Source organism: Stenella coeruleoalba (assembly GCF_951394435.1).
Source record: "Stenella coeruleoalba genome assembly, chromosome: 3".
NCBI lineage: Eukaryota > Metazoa > Chordata > Mammalia > Artiodactyla > Delphinidae > Stenella > Stenella coeruleoalba.
The window spans coordinates 47637779-47661043 of record NC_137148.1 but is presented as its reverse complement, the minus strand read 5'-3'; the positions used below and the strand labels follow the sequence as shown (position 1 = coordinate 47661043).

The following is a 23265-nucleotide window of genomic DNA, read 5'->3' as shown; positions in this document are numbered from 1 at the left end:
TCCAGGTGCCAACCAGAAATACTTTTCTACCACTCTTTGTGAAATCGTATTTATCCTTCAAGGTGCTGATCAAATGTTTCCAGCTACTTATCTCCCTAAATTCTCCCAGCTACAATCAAACATAAGGCACTCTCTTCTTTTTCTAGCACAGCCCTAACAGTCTGAAAGTTGCTTCTTATAAAAAGGTAAACATTTACCCTCTGATCTAAGTTCTGAGTTAAAAGGCTATACAGATGAGCCTAATCCTTTCCTTTTATCTTTTTTAAAATTTGGCTGTGTCGGGTCTTAGTTGCGGCATGCTGAATCTTTCATCGTGGTGTGCAGGCTTCTCTCTAGTTGTGGTGTGTGGGCTCTGTAGTTGCGGCACTTGGGCTCTCTAGTTGTGGCACAGGGGCTCAGTAGTTGCAGTGCATGGGCTTAGTTGTCCTGTGGCATGTGGGATCTTAGTTTGCCAACCAGGGATTGAACCTGCATCCCCTGAATTGGAAAGCAGATTCTTAACCTCTGGGCCACCAGGTAAGTCCCAAGCCTAATCCTTTTCTATACCACGATTTTTCATATACTTGAAGTTCCTCGTAAATCTTCTCTTCAAAGGGTAAACCTCCTCAAGACTCACAGCTAATAATACTCACATATATAATTTCCAGAAAATTTTATCATCATAACTATCCCTGTCTGGACACTAGATTTTCAAGCATCTCTCCTAAACTGTGTCCAGAACCAAACACAATACTCCAAACAGGTGTTTTTGCATATTATGCATAATATTCACCCCACCCCCAAAATCCAGACATTCACAATGTCAATTAGCAAATAACAACTCAAAATAGTTCTTCAGTTAACAAATTTGTTAGTTTTAGGGGTGTAGATGTTTAATAAATGTGCAAAAGGAGGTGAAAATAATGAAACAAGGTTCAAAGAGGTTCCAGTCAGAATCAAGTATACAAATACAAGAATTTATCTTAGAAAGGAAGAGAATTACCTTTTGAAACATGAGATAAATGGAATCGTATGGATAAAAACTCAGGGAAATTACAAATAAGAAGGGTGCAATAACTAAGGAATTTTCTAGATCAAGTTTGAGGAATCTTCTACTAAATAATCTACTATAGAGCAAGCAAACTTTCAATAAAAAGATGTCAATCAACACTTTGCTATTAAAAATGCCGAGTACATGCTATACTCATAATCTTTTTATCCTGAAATGCCAATATGCTTTTTTAAAAAAAGTTAAAATTTCCACAGTTCTAAACTTAAATTCAGCTGACTAGACAATACTCAAGACTTATTTTGAATTACATAACAACAGATTTTCTCTTATTAAATAAAACCCTACGTGGAAAATATAGTAGTTCTTTGATGACTGGCACCACAGTAATTAACTGAATTAAAAGAAAAATTAATTTCCTCTAAAGGGTTCTTAAACACTCTTCATTGATGGTGTTCAATTATGCAACTCAAAGAAAACTCAAGGAGACCTCTAAAGAACCACCTTTCATATCAAGGAAATAGAAAAGTTAGATGACTTATTTTTTGAAAACTTGCTTGAAAACAAACTAAAAATATTTTCCCTTGCTTTATAGTAGAAGGCTTAGGAAATGTGTAATGGTACTTATAGACTGTATAACACATCTGTACCACAGCCCTCAATTATCTAAGAACTGAGACACACAGAGACATTAGACAGCAGCATGCATTGATTCTACTACATCATTGGTAAAAGCCTGATTTTCTCACAATCAAGAGTACATGGATTCAAAATATCAAGCTAATTGAAGCATAAATTGGCATAAGCACTTTGGAAAACAACTTGGTATTATAATAATAAAATTATAAGATAAACATTACCTGTGACTCACAAATTATACCATTTTAGAATACACATGATTTTGTTAATTTAAGTCTTTCTTTAATGATACTGTATTTTCAATGAAATGAAATTAATACAAATTTTTTTTAATGGTCAAAAGATTTGAACAGATACTTCACCAAAGATCCATGGATGGCAAATAAGCACATGAAAAGATTCTCAACATCCTCAGTCATTAGGAAAATGAAAATTAAAACCATGAGATAACACTATCTACCTATTAGAATGTCTAAAATAAAAATAAAAACAAAAAAACTGACAAAACCAAGTGCTGGTGAGAATGTGAAACTAGAACTTTCATGTGTTGCTGGCAGGAATGAAAAATGGTACAACCAGTTTGGAAAACAGTTTGGTAGTTTCTTACAAAGTTAGTTATATATACATTTACCCACAACTCAGCAATTCCACTCCTAGCTGTTCACCCTAGAGAAATTATGTTCACACAAAATCCTATATGTGAACGTTTATAGAGGCTTTTTGCACAATCACCAAAAACAGTAGAAACAACCTAAATGTCCTTCAGCTGCTAAACAGATAAACTGTGGTAAACCCATATAATGGAAGGGAATACTACTTAGTAACAAAAAGGAACTACTGATATATGGATAAATCTCAACTGCATTATGCCATGTGAAATAAACTAGACTCAAAAGACTGCAACTTGTATTCAATATAGCTCCATTTATTATACATGATGTTCTGGAAAAGGCAAAACTGTAGGAACGTAAAACAGATCAGTGGGTGTCAAGGGCAGGGTGAGGGAATGAAATATTAAGGGGTAGGAGGGACTTTTGGGGGTGATGGAACTGTTCTATATCTTGACTGTGGTGATACATGAGAGTATGCATTTTTCAAAAATCATAAAACCACACACCAAAAAGGATGAACGTTACTGTATGTAAATTATACTTCAATTTAAAAAGGTCAATCTGATGTTTTTCGTATTTTTTTAACGTTACCTGACAACTTATGGAAAAGAAACATTTTTCTCTCTGCTTCCTCTGTCAAGAAACACTTCACCACCATTCTAGGTTCTTTGTGGACTTTTAAGACTTATTTCCTGCCCTGATAGAGTTTAAATGCTCATTAGGGAAACAAGTCTAAGATATTAAAATAAGTTACAGAAAAGGGCTAGGCAAAACAATTTTGAGTAATAAATCAAGGAATACCCTTTACATATGCTCTACGAAGAAGAAATGCCCTCTGTCAAGAGTTACGGGAAATGAATGGAACACAACTTTTAAAGGTCTTAGTGTTTCTCAATATTATTGCTATTATTATTATCTCTAACTTTCAAGTGAGGATACTGAGACCTGCGGAGGACAAATACTTTGTCTGTGACCCCTCAGTTATTAGATCTCAAAGTTGAGATTCTAACCCATGCCTTTCTGACCCCAAAGCCCGAGATCTTTTGCATCGCGGCGCTGGAACAACACAGAAGAGTTTACCACGACTGCCACGTGGTGTGATCTCAAAGACCAGCAACGGCCCCTACCTCCCCAAACATCAAGACTTCGCAAGATTCCTGCACAGAAACACGGTTAGCGCCCTGTATCTTCAAGTCAGCGCAACAGGGTCTTGGGAGTGTAAACTCATGGAAAAGGTAACGTGGAGCCTTGCGGGGATCTCTTTTCCATACAGTCAGCGTGCATGGCCCTACTTCTGACAGTTTTGGCCTTGAGGAAGGTGACGCCTGGGGCCAACGCCGGAGCCACTGAAAAAGGTCAACACCACGAAAGAGGAGAGCGGAGGCGCTCAAAATACACCTCTTCAATTACCCCGCGCCAGCCTGGTCGCAAGAGGGTCACGGGAGGAGGAAAGGCACTTCCCTACCCCTCCCGGGAACCTTTGGTAAAAGACGTCCGTGGACTTGTCCCCGTCTACGTCGCCCGACCTCAAGGACCCACACTGAGGGGGGCAGAGGGGGCGGTCCTCCGCTGGCGGGGCTCTCGGCGATGGGAGATACAACGCTAGCGTTGTATCCGTTCACCGACAGCCCGTCTGAAAGCCAGCGGCCAGAGTAGAGAGGGTTGTGGGGAGAACGAACTCGGGTTGTCTACTCTGGTGATTACAAGTGCCGCACATCGTTTTTCGACACCCCAACCGCTGCCCTAGCTCTCATCTCACCTCTCCAGTTCTTGTACTCTGGGATATAGTAGTATTTGTTCCCGAACAGGTCTGTGCCCACTTGCTCCTTCACTTCCTTTGACAGCGCTCTCCACAAGACACGGAACAAATTCTGAGACCAACCCATGCCTTCCCACCGGCTCCAGCGCGGGTCGTGCCGTGACCTGCCGAGGTTCCCTGAGACCAAAGCGAGAAAGCCCAGGCAGCCGACCCAGCCCACCTGCTCAGAGGAGTCCCACCCACCTCCTTCCGTACACCCTCAAGTAACGACGCTCTCCATTGGCCGGATGGCATCATGCTTGACCAATGGGAGACTCCGCTCTACACCCCAGCCTCAGTGTTCTGTCATGGCGCCGTCCAGTTCGCAAGCCGGTGTGAAGGGACGGGATGCTAGGGTTTTTGTTGGCACGACAAGCGGGTTTGGACGACCCTGTTCGCCTTCGGAGAGCGGAGTCCACACGGAGGTAAAGAAAACCTTATTCTTTTATCTAATATTCAGGTTAAATTCTGGGCCAATGGGGCTTCCCTGGTGGCGCAGTGGTTGAGAGTCCGCTTGCCGATGCAGGGGGCACGGGTTCGTGCCTCGGTCCGGGAAGATCCCACATGCCGCGGAGCGGCTAGGCTCGTGAGCCATGGCCGCTGAGCCTGCACATCCGGAGCCTGTGCTCCGCAACGGGAGAGGCCACAACAGTGAGAGGCCCGCGTACCACCAAAAAAAAAAAAAAATTTGGGCCAATGGCTGTGTTAGCTTTGCCTCACACTTGGCCGCCTCATTACCACTTTTCTCCACCACAACTGGGCTTTACTCTCTCTTCTGTTCTGTGGCTTGAGAAAATAGGATAGGTTTTATATACCTGTAGGCAGGTGGGTGCGCACGCGGGCTCGAGTGAGGGCGCTATAAATCTAAATGAGGATATTTTCATTTTACTTTATTCCTTCGCCCCGATTCCCAAGGAATAACTATCTTCCAAGAATTCGTTCTTTCATTTAGTCAACGTATTTAGTGAGCTGTTACTATGTGACAAGCAATATGTTAAAGTCGGAGCATAGGCCAGGAATTGAACAAAGTTTAGCATGACTAGAGCAGAGAATTGTGGAGAGAGGGCCATTGACAAGAGATGAAGCTGGAGAAGTAGGGGAGGCTAGATGGGGAAGAGTCTTGTATGCTTGGTTAAGTGGTAAGAAGATGAGAATAAGGTGACAACTGTTGCATTTTGTCATCTGCTTAGAGAATGGATTGAAGTTGAGAGCAGGATTGGGAGCCAAGTTAGGTAACTGTTGCAAGGAGAGAGTTGATGGAAGCCCAAGCCAGGGACGTGGCAGTTGGGGCCAAGAGGGTGAAGATATTTAAAAAAAATCTAAGAAATAGTATCAACCAGCCATGGAGATTAATTGGATATAATGAATGATGAAAAAGGAAAAGTCTGCAATGATTCCCAGCTATGTGCCTTGTATGTCAGGGTGAATGATGGTAACATCTCTCCCCAAAGAGGGAGCAAGTTTTACTTTAATTTTGTTCATATTGACTTTTCCCATATTGCTTTCAAGGAACTTGTGGAGATTTCACTTGGAGAGTGCAGGACACAGTTGCATATAGTATATGTTTGATGCTCAGGAGAAATTTAGATTGTTTAATGCAAGATGATACGTGAAGTGAGGAGGACATAAGATCACCCAGGCACTATTTGTGGAGTAAGAAGAGAGAAGCAGTTCAGTGATTACAAACCTGAAAAATACCAACACTTAAAGTTAGGCAGAAGATGAGACTGCAGAAGAACTGAAAAGGAGTAACCAGAGGGATTGAAGGCAAACTAGGGTGGTGAGGTATCATGGATGCTGAGGGAAGACTGTTTGAAGAGGGAGCCATCAAATGTGTCAGTTGCTGCCCCCGAATCCCTTCTTTGCTCTCAATGGTTCTCCATCCCATTATTCTGCTCTGTTTTCTTCATTCAATTTATTGCCACTGAAATTGTATTATATACTTATTTTTTTTACTGGTATATTGTCTTCTAAAACCCTGTATTCCCATTGCCTAGAAGAGGGTTTGGCACAATTTGTATGATGTTTTGTGTTCTAAGATGTATTATCCTTACATTTTAGTATTATGCTTTTAGAATGGGTAAATATGTTTCTAGATAGTACATACAGTTTTAACTAAATAAGAGAGTATTAATTTTTTTACCATGTTTTGGTTAGTTTTAAGCATGATTGGGGTTGCATCTCCTACTGTCCTCCAACCCCCGTTAGTGCACAGTTGACAGTAATTCCTTTTCAGCTAGGTCATCCACTTTAACAAAAGCATACAGGCATATCCAGAGTTTTTTATTCCAGTAACTGCAAGAAATCAAGCAAAATTTGTATGTATCAAAATTTGTCAGTCTGCTTAAATTTGTCAGTCTGCTTTGACTATGTGGCTTGTTTCCATCAAGTAGTTCTGCAATTCTTCCCTAATGATCAGTGAAGTAAAGTTTGGAAAATGAGTGACATTGTCCATTATCTTTAATTTCAGTGACAGTAGCGGTACTTTTTTGAAAAGAAGCAGCATTATTCTTTTTTCCCTCATATGACCAGAGGTCTTATCATATCAGTAGTAATGTAAATCGTGTGCACCACTGAGTGTCTGAAAAATTTGGTTTCTTGTTGTCTTTTAATTCCAAAAAGTCCTTGGTCTGAGGAAGCAACTAAGTATAGCTCTTTAGCACAGTCAAAATTCTGTGACCTAAACCTCTTACTTCATTAGAAGAAATAAAAATTCAAAACAGTGAAGGTTTCCTAACCAAATTGCCAGATTAATCCATCTTTAAATAGATTTCATTTCCTCTGTAAAACATTGATTCCCCAAGCATACTTAACCTTTCTGGTTACAAACCTGTACTCTAGTAATCTCATGCACATCTCTCCCACCAATTGCTTTGTGTGCTTATCAAAAGTCATTATTTCTCCCTAACCCTATTAATGCTAGTTTTATTTATTATTCTGATGATGTCATTTTAGTGGGAGCTGATGAAGTATGAATACAAAAGTTGCTATTCTTATAAAACTAAATGGACCACTTTTGAAATAGTGCAAACAAATGGCTTAAAACAAAATGAGATATGATTGAGACAGTTATTATAAAAGATTTGGGGAAAGTGTAAAAAGATGAAACAGTCTTTTTCAACTTTGCCAGAATATTTAAAATAACATAGGGTATTTGGAAAAAATCCTCATGCTATCGTTCCAACCCCATGTATTCTAGTCTAATTGGTCTAGGACACTGGAATTTTTTAAAGCGCCCTAGCTGATTGTAATGTATAGCTAGAAATGAGAATCATTGCTTAAGAAAGACTCCACATTCAATTGCTTTGCATATGTCTTAGATTCCATATTCAGTTGCTTTGTATATGTCTTAAATTTTCACCCAACTAAAATATATAAATTAATAAATAAAAAACAAATTTTAACAATCCTTGAAAATCATAGACTATATATAATATGTGTATGGTTTATGGAAGAAAGATGTTATGGCCCTCTGTTCAGCACATTTCATTCTTCTTCAAAAAATTAGCTAATATTCAGACAGTCTTTGCTTTGCATAGTAGTGCACATCCATAAAACTGATTGTGTAAGCTAAAACCTATGCAAAGTTATCTTAATAATTAGTGCGGAAAATTCAAATTGTTCTGTGACCTTTAAAAAAATTTTTTGAAGCACTAGAAGTCACTATCAGTTATCTGTGTAACGTAAAATATTAGAAATGATGAGAACCAAAGTATATTTCTTTGTTTAAAAAAAAAAACTTGTCAAGAGTAGTTTGAGCAGTGCTTGTCTTCTCATTGAACAACTTACAAGTTGAGCATCTTTTCTTTACCTTGGCTAATTATCACACGCCTTTCTAAATTTGTGTCAGATTCCAACATTTTATCCTTTACATTCTCAATGGCTTGAAATATCTCTGAGAGTCCTCTTTATTTATTTATGTATTTATTTATTGCCATGTGGTGCGGCATGCAGGATCTTAGTTCCCCGACCAGGGATCGAACCTGTGCCCCCTGCATTGGGAGTGCAGAGTCTTGACCACTGGACCACCAGGGAAGTCCTTGAGAGTTCTTTTAATGTGAAGATTTCTGCCAGCATCACTTCTTCTGGGACATATTCAGCCTTTTCATCGCAAACACTTTACCTCATTTATGTCGATAAGTTCACCTTCATTGATCTCTTCAGTCTGCATATCTAGAGTTTCTAAAATGGCAGCAATGTCAACATTCCGCAGTGAGCTATTTCTTTTGTAATTCCATTTACATTCAATTTGAGTTTCACTTCCAGTATCATCACTTTGTGTTGCTTTTGTGCACTTTAATTATGTTTGCTAATTCCCCCATTCAGTTATCCATTTTTGTGGAATTCCTTGTGGGTTTATCTCAGGGGCACAGAGGTAACAAAACTAAATGCTGTGTGTGAACTGAATAACAAATGCACAGTGATCATCTGCAGACTTTGAAAGAAGTCATGCAAAGTGCTCACTAATTTTAATGTACATGTTATTTTCATAGTAGCTTGTGGACTGAAAAGCAAGTATTGAACACTGCGCTTTTTACTCACAGTTAATATAGCATGGTAACTGAGATTTGAACCATGTTGTCGTGGTCTGGTATTAACTAAATCATGGTAACTGAAATTCGTGTGTATCAGACAATGCAAAATAAGAACTACTTGTATATTTAAGTTAAACTGTTTAAGGTAGTTTTTTTTTAAGATTCCCCTCTTTAATGATATTTTAGCTTAACTAAACAAATACAATCCTATTTTATTCAAAGAAGATGTCTACTGTCATTTGCCCTAGTTTCTTCCTTGTCGTTGACTACAGGCAAAGACATGAACACTAAAATGCAATGTTTATAATTCATACCCTCCTTTTTTATTTTATAACTCTACTGAGGTACAATGATATACACTAAACTGCACATTAGAGTATACAATTTGATGAGTTTTGACATATAATACACTTTTGATACCATCACCATAATCAAGGTAACAATCATCCATAAGCCCCAAAATTTCATCAAGACTGTAATCCCTTTCTCCCTTCTTTCCCTGTTTCACATTCTTTCTACTCCAGGAAACTACCGATCTGCTTTCTGTCACTATTGATTAGTTTGTATATTTCAGAATTTTTTATAAATGAAATTATTTTTTCTTAGCGTTCTTTCACTCAGAGTAATTATTTTGAAATTTCTCCATCCTGTTGCATGTATCCATTCTTTTATTGCTGAGGAGTTTTCCATTTTGTGGATATACCATGACTCGTTATCCATTCATTTGTTGATGGGCATTTGAGTTGTTTTGGGACTAGTACATATAAAGTTGCTCTAAAGATTCATGCACAAGTCTTTGTATGGGCATATGCTTTTATTTCTCTTGGGTGAATACCTGGCAGTGGAATGACTAGGTATATGTTTCACTTTTTAAGAAACTGACAGTTCTCTAAAAGCTTACATTCCTATCAGCAGTGAATGGAAGTACTGATTGCTTCACATTTTTATTTACCTGTTCCTGCTTTCTTTTGGGTTATTTGAACATTATTTAATATTCTGTTTTAATTTACCTATTGTGATTTTGACTATATCTCTTTGTATAGTATTTTTTAGTTATTGCTCTAGGAATTGTAAAACACCTACTTAACTTCATTTTCTACTTAGAATCAATATTTTACTCCTTCATTTGGTATATTGAAACTTTATCACCCTTTACCTTCCACCATATGTGGTGTTGTCTTATATATTAGATTTACATACATTGTAAACTCCATTGGACAGTGTCACAATTTTTGTTTTCAACCATCAAACATATTTTAAAGGGAAGAATAGCCTATTTACCTAGATATGTATCATTTCTGGTGTTCTCTTTTCATTTCTGATATCCCAAGTTTCCTTCCTATATCACTTCACTTCTGTCTGAAGAACTTTGTTTAGAAATTCTTTTAGAACAAGGCTGGATGGCTCTATGGTTTTGGAAAAGGAATCTGCAGTTAGTTCAATCATTTGTTTCTCTATAGGTAATTTGTCATTCTCTCTGGTTGCTTTGAAATTTTCTTTGTTTTTAGTTTTCAGCAGTTTGATTATAATGTGTCTGAGCATGGACTTCTTTGGGTTTATCATAGAGTCTATTCTGCTTCTTGAACTTGCAGATTTATATCTTTCCACAAACTTAGGATGTTTTCAGCCATTATTTCTGTCCAATATTTTTTACATACCACTTTCTTCTTTCTTTCTGAGACTCTGATGACATTTGGCCTTTTATAATTGTTACTTAGGTCCCTGAGACTGTGTTCTTTTCTTTTCTTTCTTCTTTTTTTTTTTAGTCTTTTTAGCCTATGTTGTTAAATTGTGTAATTTCAATTGATCTGTGTTGAGGTTCACTGACTTTTTCCTCTGTCATCTCTAATCTGCAATTTAGTCTATCAGAAAAATAGTTTTTAATGAAAATTAGATTTTTGATGAAAAATAATTTAACATTTTTCAGTTCTAAAATTTCCATTTGGTTCTTAATTATGTCTTCTGTTTCTTTGCTGAGACTTTCCTTTTTTAACATTTGTTTCAATTATGTTCACATTTGCTTGCTCAAGCATATTTTAATGGCTACCTTGAAGTCTTTGTCAGATAATTCCAACATCTGTGTCACCTCAGCTTTGGTGTCTGTCTGATTGTCTTTTCCCATACAAGTTGAAATGTCCATGGTTTTTCATATGCAGAGTAATTTTGCATTGTATCCTGGACATTTTGTAATGTCATGAAACTCTGGGTCTTTTTTCAGTCCTATGAAGAATGTTGATATTTTTGTTTTAAGAAGCAATTGGCGAAGTTAGGTTCAGGCTGAAAGTTCTTACCTCCTTATGTTTGCCATGGTTCTAATGTCAATTCAGTTTTCAAAGCCATTTCAAATCTGCCCCCAATGTGTGCCACTCAGTAGTCTGTTACCTGAGTGGTACTCTGTTAGCTTAGTTTTCAGAATCTTTTGTATGCTACTTAAGGTTAGCTCCATGCATGCTCTGCTCAGTGATGAGTCCTGGAGTTCATAAATAACTTTATGAGGTTGCCTTCCTGAGCTTCTTTCTCTCAGTGATCTTTCTGGTACCTCTCATCACTGGGACTCTCCCTTTTGGTACTCCTGCTGGAAACATTGGGCTCAGTTACCCTGTTTACCATACACTAATGTGTTTGGGCCCAGTTCTGGTCCTGTAAGTGAGAAGACAGAGGAAGAAAGCAATGGTGATTGGACCCACTCTCTTGGGATCAGAGCTCTGATGAACAGAGAAAACAGATTCCTTCCCCAAGAGTTTTGACTCCCTCAGGTCACTATTTCCAGCCATTGCCAGTGCTGCTATCAGATTGCCTAGGGGCTGGGATCCACAAGAGAATGGAGAAAAGAGAGAAAAAATATAGATGGGTGATTTCTGCATGTCCTTGAGTATTGGAGTTCCCTTTTTTACTCCTGGAACTTTCTCTGTCTGTGCCACAGTGCTCACTTCCAGGTTTCCAGCCAGGAAGTAGCAGAGGAGAAAAAAATAATAAACTGGCCATTGTTTTGGTGGTATGTTGGATTTGGTGTTTCCCCCAGTCCAGTTGCTGCTATTTACTTTTTGGAGTCCTCAAATAGGTATTCCATGCATTTTGTTCACATTTTATAGTTGTATTTCTAGGGAGATGGGTAAAGTGTGCTAGTTATCTTACCTCAAACTGGAGTGGCTACTTTTGAGTATTGACTAATGAAGTGGATGATCAAACGAAAGAAATATGTCAAATCACAAAGCAAGTATAAAAAGTATGAGAGAAACGATAAGAGATTTGGAGAGTAGACCCAGAAGACCCCAGAGGCAATAATAATTCCAGAGGGAGAACAAAACAAACAAGCAGAGACTAGATTGACAGACTAAAAAGGTTCACTGAAGTGCAATAGGATTGATGAAAAAGACATAAAATTAAAAATATCCTAGTAAATATATCTAGGAATGGAGAAAAAAATTATTAAAAGCTTCCAATGGTAAACAATTTATTCATAAAAGAAAAACAGGTTGACATTAGACATCTTAGCAGTTCTAGAGACTGGAATGATATCTACTAACAAGAAAAAAGGACTGCAAGTCAGGAATCCAAATTTAGCCAATCTGTCCAATATTGTGCATATGCTAAAATTCCTAGAAATATTTCACCCCTTTCCCCTTCAAGAAAAAATACCCAAGGAACAACATTAATTGATGAATAAATGTATTTGAACAAGGCCCCAGGGTATTTAAATGATGAAGAGGAGAGGAAACAGAGAAGAGCAGTGAACCTTGTAGTATGTGTATGGTTAAATCTAAATATATAATAATAAACAAGCTGGAAATATATAACATGGCTGATGAAGATCTTTTTAGACACACTTCAAAATTAGCAAAGGGGAATGAACAGCAACTTCATTGAACTAGCAAAATGAAAAGTTAAAGATGGAACTATGACATTAAGTAAACAATAAATAATATCAAGTATATCAGATGTCATACCAAAGGTGAACAGGCTGATTCCTCCCATTAAGAAGCACAGATTATCAGATTAATTTTTAAATAAAATATAGCTAAAAGCTGTTGCTCAGAAATACCTCAATTTAAAATATTTTTAACTAGTTTACAAAATTCTTAAATATTAAAAGTTAAAGTAGAGGATAAAAAGATATTAGACAATTGTCAACAAAATGCAGAAGTCACTGTTAATATTAGTTAAGGTGAGATTTTTGGTTAAAAGCACCAAACATTGTAATAGATGATATTATTTGAAGCACAATTGATGAACTGGTGTAATAAAACATGTATTCAAACAGTTAAATATATAAAGCAAAATGTAAAGAAAATTTGACACTAGTTTCTTTTCCAGAATGGTCCTGATATAGTAGAGAGAGAATACATACATATGGGGGAAATGGATAAACAACACACCAAATTTAATAGACATATATAACTTTACATCTCTTAGAGAATGTGCATGTTTTTTATATGTCAGTGGTACATTTACCAAAATTTTTATGTACTTGGCTACCAAGAAACCTTTAACAAATTCAAAAAGGTAGCCATCTTTACAGGTCATATTCTTTGATCATAAGCTAAAGAAATTGGAAGTAAATTAATTAATGAGAACATCACCATCACCTCTAATTCAATGTTTAAAGAATTAGCAATTACAGGACTTCCCTGGTGGCGCAGTGGTTGAGTCTGCCTGCCGATGCAGGGGACACGGGTTCGTACCCCAGTCTGGGAAGATCCCACATGCCGCGGAGCGGCTGGGCCCGTGAGCCATGGCCGCTGAGCCTGTGCATCCGGAGCCTGTGCTCCGCAACGGGAGAGGCCACAACAGTGAGAGGCCCACAGACCGCAAAAAAAAAAAAAATTAGGAATTACATTCTAGATAACTCTTGAGTCCAAGATGGAATGAAAATTGAAGTTATAAATTATCTGGAGAGAAAGGAAAACTATTTCTACAACTTAGGGGAAACAGGGAAACTTGTATTCAAAAAAATGTCATAGGGGCTTCCCTGGTGGCACAGTGGTTAAGAATCTGCCTACCAAGGCAGGGGACACGGGTTCGAGCCCTGGTCCGGGAAGATCCCACATGCCACGAAGCAACCAAGCCCGTGTGCCACAACTGAGCCTGCGCTCTAGAGCCCGCAAGCCACAAGTCCTGAGCCTGCATGCCACAACTACTGAAGCCCACATGCCTAGAGCCTGTGCTCCACAACAGGAGAAGCCACCGCAATGAGAAGCCCGCACACCGCAACGAAGAGTAGCCCCCGCTTGCCACAACTAGAGAAAGCCCGCGCACAGCAACGAAGACCCAACACAGCCAAAGATAAAATAAAGAAGATAAATAAATAAATGTATTTTTTAAAAAATGTCATAGCCTAAAAAAATAAAAATGGAAGTATTTCATCATTGAAGAAGATGAAAGGATATAATAAATTTTTTAAGCCATCTTAAGACGTTAAAACAAAAAGTTAAAAGTACTCGCTCTTTTCCTTACCCTGCTTACCCCAGTTTCCTCTGCCTTCTCCCATATCTCTTCTCTTTCACTCCTTTCCCCTTCACCCTCTCTCCTTCACTTTCTCCCCTCCCTCTTTTCTCCCATATTCTCCCTACCCCTCTTCCTTCTACTTCTATTCTTTTGTGTGGAGGGTGTCCCCAAGACCACCCCCAGGTTTGAGGATTCTCTGGAAGGACTCAGTATGCAGCATACGGTTGTACCAAATTACTCATGGCTATGATTTATTACAGCAAAAGTATACAAGGTAAAATCAGTGGAGGGAAAGGCACATGGGTGACTTGTGAAGGAAACCAGGCACAAGCTCTCAGTGGAGTCACACAGATAAGCTTCATTTCTTTAGCAATGAATTGTGACAGCTTAGGTGAAGCTATCAGGGAAGCTCATTAGAGACTCAGTGCCTAGAGTTTTTAATTGAGAACTGGCCACATAAGCACTTTCTGCTTAGCATGTACCAAAATTCCAGACTCCCAGAAGGAATGTAGGTATTCATAATGTCCATTGTTTGCTCCAAATATTAGTTTGGGTCCAGTGAGCCATTCTTATCCAGAAATGTTGGGAACCCTCCTGAAATCCCAGAAGGCAGGTAAGGGCCAGTCTTGCAAGCAGCCCTTTCTAAAGATAGCAGTGTCAGACCTGCCATTTTAACTATTTTTTGCACACCTTGCCTCCTTCCACACAAACCCCACCCCTGTTTCCCTATTGTAGTACCCTCCCCCATTCCCTTCATCTTAACCCCTCCTTCTGGTTCCCAAACAATTCAGACCTAAAGTATTTAGGTTGGGTAGAGGTAGGCTACCTATAAGGCAGGGATTAGGTTGGCCAAAAGTGAGATTTCACTGGCTGAGCAGGTTGAGGAGGTAGTCCAAAGGTGGAGACAGGCAAGCTCAGCTGATCAGGGTGCTGAGAGAAGCAGAAATCAAAGCCTAAGCCTGGTAAGCAGCATCCTTGTTGGAGGACGGGGTAGTAGTGGAGATGGGAGATTGGTTACATACAGGGGGATTGATCAAATAAATATATTAATGATAATGGAGACCATGTTTTCGCTGTTAGGAGAGGGAGCTCAAGGAAGGGATGATTCTCTTTGTACACGTCTTTATGATACTATTTTACTTGTTATAAGACGCAAATATTACTGTTATAATTTGAAAAGTCATCAGATGGAAAAATATTTTAAGAGGAAATAGGCATTTCAGTGGAGAAAATGTGAAATATTATTTTCTGGTGAAATATTGAAGTTTAGAAATGGTAGAAGAGCATAATGGTCTGGAGAAAAAAATGTCAGAGTTCAGATGTAGTTCAACCAATTATGTGATTTGGGGCAAATTACTTATGTCTTAGTTTTTTGGGGGGGTTTTTTTTGGGTTTTTTTGCGGTATGTGGGCCTCTCACTGTTGTGGCCTCTCCCGTTGCGGAGCACAGCCTCCAGACGCACAGGCTCAACGGCCATAGCTCATGGGCCTAGCCGCTCCACGGCATGTGGGCTCTTCCTGGACCGGGACACGAACCCGTGTCTCCTGCTTCGGCAGGCAGACTCTCAACCACTGAGCCACCAGGGAAGCCCTGTCTTAGTTTTATAATCAGGTAAAGTGTTTAATAATGTAATCTACCACTGGGAAAGTTACTACTTAGGATTACCATTTATTACACTTAATAAAGTGATTACAATGTCAGCAAATAGTAGGCTCTTAATTAATATTAGCTGTTTTTATTATTGATCAAGGTTAGACAAGTAGTAAGTGTTAGACTGGATATTTGAATCTAAGGCTAAACTGTCTTCCAAGAGAAAAAGAGGAACTTGTATATCTTTAAATCAGACACTTGCTACTGTTAAAATGATTTCCAAAATGTTTATGGGAATTAATAGTACTGTCACTGCATAAAAATATCAGTATGTACCTTTCCTAGCACTGTGCATTGTTATTTTTTTTAAAAAAACTATGATAATTTGGTAGGTTAAAACTTCTCATTTTATGAAACTTGACCCCTATTTTATACCCCTCACAAAAATTAACTTGAAATGGATTAAAGACTGAAATGTAAGTCCTGAGGCCATGAAAATCCTAGAAGAAAACATAGGAATAAAGCTCTTTGACATGGCCTTGGTAATGATTTTTTGGATATGACACTTAAAGCAGAAGCAACAAAACCAAAAATAAACAAGAACTCCAAAGGTGGGGAGGAGTGGGGAGGGGTGGATCTTAGGCCAAAGGAAAGCAAACTGTGAATGGTAGGAAATAAACACCAGGGCCATGATGTGAAACTTTTGTCCATTTCAACAGCTTTTTTTCCAATATAGGATGGGTTTTGGTTACTGCATACCTACCAACTACAGTGTGATATAACATGGAATAAGCACTCTTACCAAAAAAAATCAGAAACAAATAAACAAGTGAGACTACGTCAAAATAAAAAGCTTCTGTACAGCAAACAAAACCATCAACACAGTGAAAAGACAACCTACAGACTGGGAAAAAATATTTTCAAACCATTTATCTAATAAGGGGTTAATATCCAAAACATGAAGAACTCATACAACTCAATACCAAAAAAAAAAAAAAAAATTGAAAAATGGGCAAAGAACCTGAATAGACATTTTTCCGAAGAAGATATACAAATGGCCGACAGGTACGTGAAAAGATGTTCAGCATCACTAGTCATCAGGGAAGTGCAAAAACAGTGAGACAACACCTCACACCTGTTAGGACGTCTGTTATCAAAAAGGCAAGAGATAACAAATGCTGGAGTGGATGTGGAGAATATGAAACCCTTGTGCACTGTTGGTGGGATTTGTAAATTAGTACAGCCACTGTGGAAAACCAGAATGGAGGATCCTCAAAAAATTAAAAATAGAACTACTACATGAGGAGGAAAACCAGAATGGAGGATCCTCAAAAAATTAAAAATAGAACTACTACATGATCTAGCAGTTTCATTTCTGGGAATATATCCAAACGAAATGAAAACGATAACTCACAAAGATATCTGCACCTCCATGTTCATAGCAGCATTATTTACAATAACCATGACAAGGAAACCTAAGTGTTCACATATGAATGAATGGATAAAGAAGTTGTGGTATATATTTACAATGGAATGAATATTATTTAGCTACAAAAAGTGAGGAAATCCTACCATTTGCAACTACATGGGTGGACCTTGAAGGCATTATGCTAAAGGAAATAAGTCTGACAGAGAAAGACAAATACTATATGATTTCACTTAAATATGTGGACTCTTAAAAGAAAAGAAAACACTCATAGAAAAAGAGATCAGACTTGTGGTTACCAGAGGGAGGGGGTGGGAGCAGGAGGAGTTGGAGGAAAGTGGTCAAAATGTACAAAATTCCAGTTATAAGATAAATAAGTACTAGGGATGTAATGTACAACATATTGACTATAGTTAACACTGATGTATGATATATAGGAAAGTTGTTAGTAAATCCTAAGAATTCTCATCACAAGGAGAAAAATTTTTTTTTCTTTTTGTTGTATCTATATGAGGTGATAGATGTTAGCTGAACCCATTGTAGTAATAATTTCACAATATAAGTAAATTAAGCCATCATGCTGTATACCTTAAACTTATACAATGATATGTATTCATTTATTTCTCAGTAAAACTGGGGGAAAAATCTTATTTAAATTAACATTATTTTGATCAATAATGAATTTAGAGATCATTTGGTTAAATTAATGTAAATGCTTTTTGACATCCAAAAGATTGAGACAACTTCTAATAGTTAACACTCACTAGGCACTTACTATATGCTGAGCATTGTTATGAGCACTTTTTATGTTTCAACTCATTTAATCTTAACGTCCTCACCAGGATAATGATGGTTTACAGGTATTGAATATCAGAAATTTCATTCGTCTTAATTTGTGAGAGTACTTGTTAATCATTTTTATTTATATTTAATTTGATTTATTTAAATGTGCTTAATTGTTGAGTTGAACATGCTCGTTTTATATTTCTATAAGGCTTAAGAAACAGGGGAATTTTTTTTAAACTGTAATTTAAACTTTTGTCCACTAGATGTCCTCAGCTAAGTTTCAGTTATCAGAATTTAACTTTTTGTTCATGAAAATTTGTTTCAGTTTCTAGCTATCTAAATTAAAAATTAATAAAATACACCCTTTAAATAAGAGATAAGACAATGCTTCAGGAGAAGTTCTTTACATGTAACTGTTAGTACTCTTGTTATTTTAAAAATTTGTATAAGGTCTTTAATAATCTATAAATACCTTTGGATGTATGTTAGGAGATTTAAGCATTACTTGTGATTTTTGACTCCATGTAATTTTGGTGAAATAAGGACATTTTAATGTTAAATTACTTTCTTATTGTTTAACTTTATTTTTCCTTTTCCTCCTTTTAATTTTTATGTTTTGCAGGGTTTTGGGACTGGAGTTAAACAAAGACAGAGATGTTGAAAGGATCCATGGCAGTGGAGTTAACACCCTTGACATTGACCCTGTTGAAGGGAGATAGTAAGTTTATTATATAATCATTTTTGTTCCTAAGTGAGATCCAGTAAAATCTTGCTTTCAGATTAATTTTCTGAAGTTTCATAAAAATTAATAAAAATTCTAAATTTGTAGCATTTTAAATCTGGCATTATTAATTTCAAATAAATACAGAACATTGAACCTATGCAATGTTGCCAAATAAACATTTCCAAACTACTTTAATATAAATATATTCATTGTTAAATCAACGAATACTGAACTTTTTTGGATGCAGAGAGTGTGTAAGTGCTGAGGTATGTCTTTAGCTGCTATTTCAAAACAGAGTTGTTACTCTCAAGGAGTCTGCTGGGAAAACAAATATAAAAAGCAGAAGTATATTTTGGAAAATTAAGTTTGAAGCACACCAGACTTGTGTTTGAGTTCCTCCTGGCTTCATATTCATCAGCTATGTGGCCTTGAGCAATTTATCTAACCTTTCTAATTCACAGTTCCCTTAGCTACACAATGTAAGAACAAAATCTAACAAGTTTGTTGTGAAGATTAATTGAGATAATATGTATCACATGATTAGCATAGGACATGGCATACTGTAAATGGCTGCCACCACTGTTGTTAATCAAAAGCATTATCACCTATACTTTTACTCCTCTCAATCCATTTTCCATACAACAGCTGAAGTGCATAGAAAAATGTGCCATCTCCCCCACTTAAAACTCATCTACCCCACATTACTTTTACAAGAAAGTTCAAAACCCTTCATGTGGTCTATAATTAAGACAAGTGTAAAAGTAACTAAAGAAAAGTTTGTCTTACCATGTTCTGTTTAGCATTTGCCCCCAAATTTTTATATTATAATGAAGTATTATTATTTACATTAAAATAAGCCAGAGTAGGTTTAATAGAAATCTGTTTTTTATTTCCAGCCTCTGTCATGGTCTCACCTAATAGTATATGAGAAACACGTACAGTGAACGAATGCTCACTTTAACACATGGTTAAATCTAAAAGATGACCTGTGATAATTCTTTTCTTCCTCCTGACCTTTTCCAGGCTCAACATAACACCTCCCAATTAAGGACAGGTGTGGGACATTTGCTTATAAAATAATCCAGACATGAGCATCAAGGGATAGCTGATTTCTTTTGGTCTTAGGTGCTGGTAGAAAAAAATGTTCAATACTCCAGCCAGTCATTTGGGGTAGTGATCAGTTGTTTGACCTGTAAAGTACATGAATCCAGTAGGCTACCAGTTGGGAGAGTTAGTGAGAAATGTGGGAAGTTATAGATTACATGTGCATTAAATAGGTGTGAGAAATAACAGACTGAGGAGTCTTTGCAGAGCATATACAGAAAAGTCAAGATTCTCACTACAGTGGTTTCCCCCTTTTCCCCCTTTTTCATAGTAAAAATCTACAACTATTTATTTCATTGTTTGCTAAGACTTATATTTTACATTAAACCCTTTTGGCAGAAAAGAGAAATAAAAATCAAAATGAATGTTTAATGGAAAATTAAATATAGGTCTTCTTTTTCTCAGAAAAATCAATTCACATGTAACTTGCTCAAAATACTTAATATTTACCAACCACTGTGAGAGCTGTAGTGATACCACGGAAAACCAGAATGAAAACTAGAATACATAAATCTTGTAAAGAAGCATTTATTTCCAAAGTTAGGAGTTAATTGAAGAAGTCTATCTGAAAACATTTTAACAAGTGCAACTACATAAAGTACATTTGTATATCATCCTATGAAGCTTGAATTTTCTTTTATGTCTTCTAAATTCTTCTGAGTTGATTCCATGCGTCTTTGGTACCGAGTTTTCTTGTCCACATAAAAACGTCAAGTCCTGTCTTTTACTGTGTTCACTTTATTAGCAGGGTAATAACCGTAGAGTTAGGTAACATCATTGCCATCAGATACTTCAACTACGAAGTCAGTTAATTACAATAATGTTCAATTTTTTTCACCCAATTAATGTAATCAAAGGAAAGCTTTTGGAAGTCATTCTAGCAAAGATGAAACATCTTATGTTATTGTAAATACAATTTAAATTAAGACTAAAAGTCCAGCTTTGAAAACAATTGTTTTTACATTGATAATACATGCAATGCCATGGTAAAAAACAGTATTTCACAAAGTACAAATATGCAGAAAATGTTTTTGGAATTGTTATGGTACACATGTAACTCAAAACTGTGTTCAAACAAGCTGCAACATGTTATCAACCAAAACAAAAGCTGTAGTTGTTAAAATTTACAAAGATTTCTCTGTATACACAATGAGTAACTGAACCACAAAATTTTGTAATGAAGCTAACACTATTAAAAAAAAAACCTTCAGCATGGCATTACTTGCTGTATTTCTTTACTGCCCCATCATCAATTAGATTTAGAACTATTTGAGCAAAGAACTTTGAAGAAGTACTGTTAAATTAACCTAATTGTCCTACAAATTGATATTGAATTTTTCTTAAAACAAGTCTATAAATCAGTGCTTCTTGGACATGCTGCTAGTTCATGAACCCTTTGTATCTGGTTCACAACAAGATAAGGCACTTGTACCAGAATGTGGTACAAGTCACTAAGCACACAGTTTAGATAAGCTATATTTTTTTTTGTAGCAGGACTATCTCAGTGAAGAAAGAAGTGTGTTCATTTCTGACACAAGCTCTTTATGTTGTACTGTAAATAGCAAAGAAACTAAAGATGGCAAAATAAAAAACCAATGTACAACACTCATAACAAATATAAGTGATCAAATATCTCCACAAACCACAAAATACGGATGAATGGGAGCAAAACACTGATAACTACAAAATCAGTGTGGTATCAGCATCTATACCAGGGGAGGCAATAAAAACCACTGGGGCATCTAATAGACCTGATAACTCAAAATAACTGACAGTTAGTTGAAAGCTCAGCAAGGCAATTTGACTACAACATTGAAACTGGGAAAGGATTGTGTACTCTAGTTGTTCAAGGGATTCACGGTAAGACCCAAAGGGGCTGGAGTACTGTAGGCCCTATAATCTCTCCAGCTAATCACCTAAAGATGTCCTAATGGAGAGAACCCTACGTTGAGGAGAAACTGTTTGGAATAGAATCCAAAGTGAGCAGTACAGGAACAATAGAAAGAAACAAGGGAAAAAGATGGATCAGATAAAAATTGGGGTGGTGAATAGAATCAGGAAATCTCTGAAAGTTAGCTGCCATATTTTGAGCATCTTATTTGAAAAAGAAGAGGAGGGGGATGTTCTAGAGATATAAATTTTAAATATTGTTATAAACGAAGCCTCCCTTTTAAAAGTTTAAGAAAATTAATTTTACATAAAAATGAGCAAAAGAATAGGATTAAGATCAAAGCCCATACAAAATTATTTTAAGAACAAAGAGAATAAATAGAATAATGTTCCTTTAGACAGTGTAGTTGTGCCAGAAAGATATGCCCACAAAATAGATAACTCTACCTAATATTTTAAAACTAGCTGAAAGTCATTTCTATTTTTTATTTTCTTTATTTTTTTGGCTGCACCATGTGGCATGTGGGATCTTAGTTCCCCAATCAGGGATCAAACCTGTGGCTCCTGCAGTGGAAGCACAGAGTCTTAACCACTGGACTGCCAGGGAAGTCCCTAAAAGTCATTTTTAAAAGGTACAGTGTATGAAAGAGTAACATAAGTAGGAATTAGAAAAACTGAAAAATGAGATGATCAAACTCAAGAAAAAATTAGAAAAGAAAGTTTCAGAAATGAAGACTAAAGCATAAGGAACACAAGCAAATAAAATATAAGAGGAAACATTTAAAAATCAAAAAGAAATGGAGAAAGGAAAAGTATTTGAGATACAGATGTATGTAGAAGATAGGCAAAGAAGATCTAACATACATATAATAGGAGTTTCCAGAGAAGAAACCCAAAGGAACAGAATGGAATAAAGACTAAAACTATATTCCAAGAAAACGTTCCTAGAATGAATAAAATCTGAAACTACATATAAGGGAAAGAGAATCATATTGTAACCAGACTTTGATTTTGAACTTTTTGCTCAAAGAAATGAAATTTCTTTTCTAAGATGTTCAAGGAAATAAAATGTGAGTCAAGGATTTTATATCCAACCAGACTAATTTTCAAGTACAAAGGGACTAATTATTAGTAACATACAAGAATTCAGGGAGTATTGTTCTCATTAGGCCTTTCTTAAGAATCTACCAGAGAATAAAATCAGAACAAGAATGAATAGAAACAGCACCAGAATTGATGGTGAGCAGTAATATTAACAAATAGCAATACTTTATGTAGATGCATAAATATTTACATATATAGATATATAAATTAAATTCACAAATCTATGTGTTTTCCCTATTAGATTGTAAACTGAGGCGTCAGGAATCATGCCTGTCTTATTCATAGTTGAATTGGCATAATGCCTAGCATATTGCAGAAGCTCAAAATTGAATGAGTTAAGTACATGCATTCATAATGGAGGGAAGAAATCTAACACTTATGGATCCCCTATTTTTTGCCAGGCAGTATAAAAGCCCTTTGCATATGACTTATCTTTGTATCAACTTTATGATTTAGGTGAAAATGTCCCACTTTTCACAAAGGAAAAACCTTAGGTGAAGTAACTTGCCCAGGGTCATATAGCTAGCATCAGTAATAACTGGTCTGTCTGATTCCATTTATAACTAGGCCATTTAAAATGACTTTGTAATATTTCACTTCCTTAAATAAGTATCTTTTGCCATCT

The 23265-nt window shown here is 36.7% G+C and overlaps 2 protein-coding genes across 3 annotated transcripts in view; one reads left to right on the top strand and one right to left on the bottom strand.

Annotated features, from left to right (window-relative positions):
- Window positions 1-4198, bottom strand: part of NDUFAF2 (NADH:ubiquinone oxidoreductase complex assembly factor 2) — a 184082-nt gene extending 179884 nt beyond the window's left edge. Inside the window, exon 1 of the mRNA XM_079917121.1 lies at window positions 3998-4198. Within this exon, the coding sequence (XP_079773247.1) occupies window positions 3998-4124 (127 nt within the window). The 5' untranslated portion in view covers window positions 4125-4198. The remainder of the gene's footprint in view (window positions 1-3997) is intronic.
- Window positions 4199-4336: 138 nt separating this feature from the next.
- Window positions 4337-23265, top strand: part of ERCC8 (ERCC excision repair 8, CSA ubiquitin ligase complex subunit) — a 61200-nt gene continuing 42271 nt past the window's right edge. Inside the window, exons 1-2 of one of the 2 annotated variants that reach the window (XM_079918517.1) lie at window positions 4337-4461; window positions 18441-18536. In XM_079918517.1, coding sequence (XP_079774643.1) covers window positions 4385-4461; window positions 18441-18536 — 173 coding nt within the window. In that variant the 5' untranslated portion in view covers window positions 4337-4384. The remainder of the gene's footprint in view (window positions 4462-18440; window positions 18537-23265) is intronic. The other variant, XM_079918518.1, reaches the window with a different exon arrangement.